The sequence below is a fragment of the Antrostomus carolinensis genome, unplaced genomic scaffold, assembly GCF_000700745.2.
Source record: "Antrostomus carolinensis isolate BGI_N321 unplaced genomic scaffold, ASM70074v2 scaffold46312, whole genome shotgun sequence".
In the NCBI taxonomy this organism is placed as follows: Eukaryota; Metazoa; Chordata; class Aves; order Caprimulgiformes; family Caprimulgidae; genus Antrostomus; species Antrostomus carolinensis.
Window position 1 is genome coordinate 2,641 of NW_010302555.1, and position 1,831 is coordinate 4,471.

General features: G+C 39.8%; 1 protein-coding gene across 1 annotated transcript in view; it reads right to left on the bottom strand.

Moving 5' to 3' along the window:
• Window positions 1-535: 535 nt before the first annotated feature.
• LOC104521739 (PR domain zinc finger protein 10-like) overlaps window positions 536-1,831 on the bottom strand; it is a gene marked incomplete at its 5' end in the record, with an annotated part of 7,588 nt that continues 6,292 nt past the window's right edge. Inside the window, one exon of the mRNA XM_010163822.1 lies at window positions 536-904. Coding sequence (XP_010162124.1) covers window positions 668-904 — 237 coding nt within the window. The remainder of the gene's footprint in view (window positions 905-1,831) is intronic.

The window sequence follows — 1,831 nt, forward strand, 5'->3', positions numbered from 1 at the left end:
ATGTAAACAGTTCTCAAGGGTTGGAAAAAATAATAATTTAATAAGACTGCTTCGGCACATCTTCACAGCTTCATTGTGAAATCCATCACCGCGCACGTACGCGAGGAGCCACCGCTGTGCTGCTGCTGCTGCTGCTCTTTTTCTCCAGGCAGTCTGCTCGTGTTGAGCTGGAATACTCCCTTTCACCTTGGCTGCTGAAACAAAAGACACGGGAAGCAGTTCTGCCATACTCTGCAATTTACATGATGTCCTCCTGCTTAACGGCTCCTATTAAAAATATACATACAACATAACCTGCCAGGTAGGCAAGGTTTTTCCCCCATACAATTGAAATAAAAAGTTATTTACTGGAGACACTTCCAAAAAGGAAAAAGAAGAGTCAGCAGACATGCCAAAAATAAAGTCCAGAGCAAGCAGAGGTTTCACTTCTCCTCTTGTCCTTTTTGTTAAAAGCTGCATAAAACGGCATCCCAGAAGGATTTTGAGGGTACTTCTTTGTGGTCACAGGGGACTTAAACCCTCTTAAAGCATTAACAAGAGCTCCAAGATTTTTAGTTGAAGTTAAGTGAGCATATACTTTAAAACATACTGAACTTCCAGGACACCCCATATATCTGGGCTTTCAGGGGAGGTGACAAGTACAAGCAAGTGACACCGTAAAGCTTCTTCATTCGTGTTCTGCTGAGAAAGTTCTTGGTTTAGCGATGTGCACTTCGCTGCCGCCGTTGCCGTTGGTGGTTGTAGTGATTATGTACTGGGTGGTTTGCTGCTGACTGCTTGTTGGTGATTCCAAGGTATCCGTGTGGGGTGGTGGCTGGGAAACACCGACCTGCACCTCGCTGGAGAGCGAAGAGTTTTGTTTGACATCCAGGTCAGGCTGACCTTCGGATATCACATAGTGAGTCTGCATGGAGAATATACAAAAAAATAAGTAGTAATTGTTGCATTTTCTGTAACTTTTCTGTTCTAATAGTCTGTAACTTTCCTGTTGCTGTGCTGGAAGGCATTTTGGTAGGAACAAGGAATTTTGAAGTTAAGTTTATTTCATTTAAATGAATTTGAGAGCAACATAACCCTTGCCCTTTGTTTTGAAGTACGTTGGACTACTTTGCATTTGGTTAGCTTACAAATGGTTAAACTACTGACACAATTAACTCATCACTACAAATAGCAATTTTTAATACAACTTTTTAATACAACTCTTCTGAAAGTTTTTCAGTGTCCAATATCAAGGCAGTACAACAGCCTGCCTCCTTCTGCTGGACTGCTTACTAGGTAAGACAGCAATAACTCTTTCTTATTTTGAATCCTATGGATAACAAAGTTATCATAATGTTTCCAGAAACTGTTCTGAAATTTGGTTTAATGGATACAGCTTAGTCATTAACATTTTTAAGACTAACTCACACTACTAAATCATACCTTCTCCTGCAAATGTGACTGAGTGAACACTTTAAACCTGAAGGAGTGATACATACAGGGCCAGACAGCATGGACCTTGTAAATAGTCAGGTGTAGAAAACTGTTTGTAATCACCACATAAAGGAATATGATGCAACTTCATTTAAAAAATAAAAATATCTTCTTGAAGATAATGAGCTTATTTCCTGTATTTTGTAACCTAAAGTGTACAACATCACTAGGTTTGAACAGTAGCACTTTTCTCCTTAGCTTATGACACAACATATATAATTTCTTAACTGTTCTGCTTATAGATTCTGCCCAACTGGAAACTCATTACAATTGTTACAGAAAGCCCATGCCCTTTTGGACTATCCAGTCCTCTTTAGGTACACAATTATTCTCTACTCTCTGTGCCCCAGTCATCACT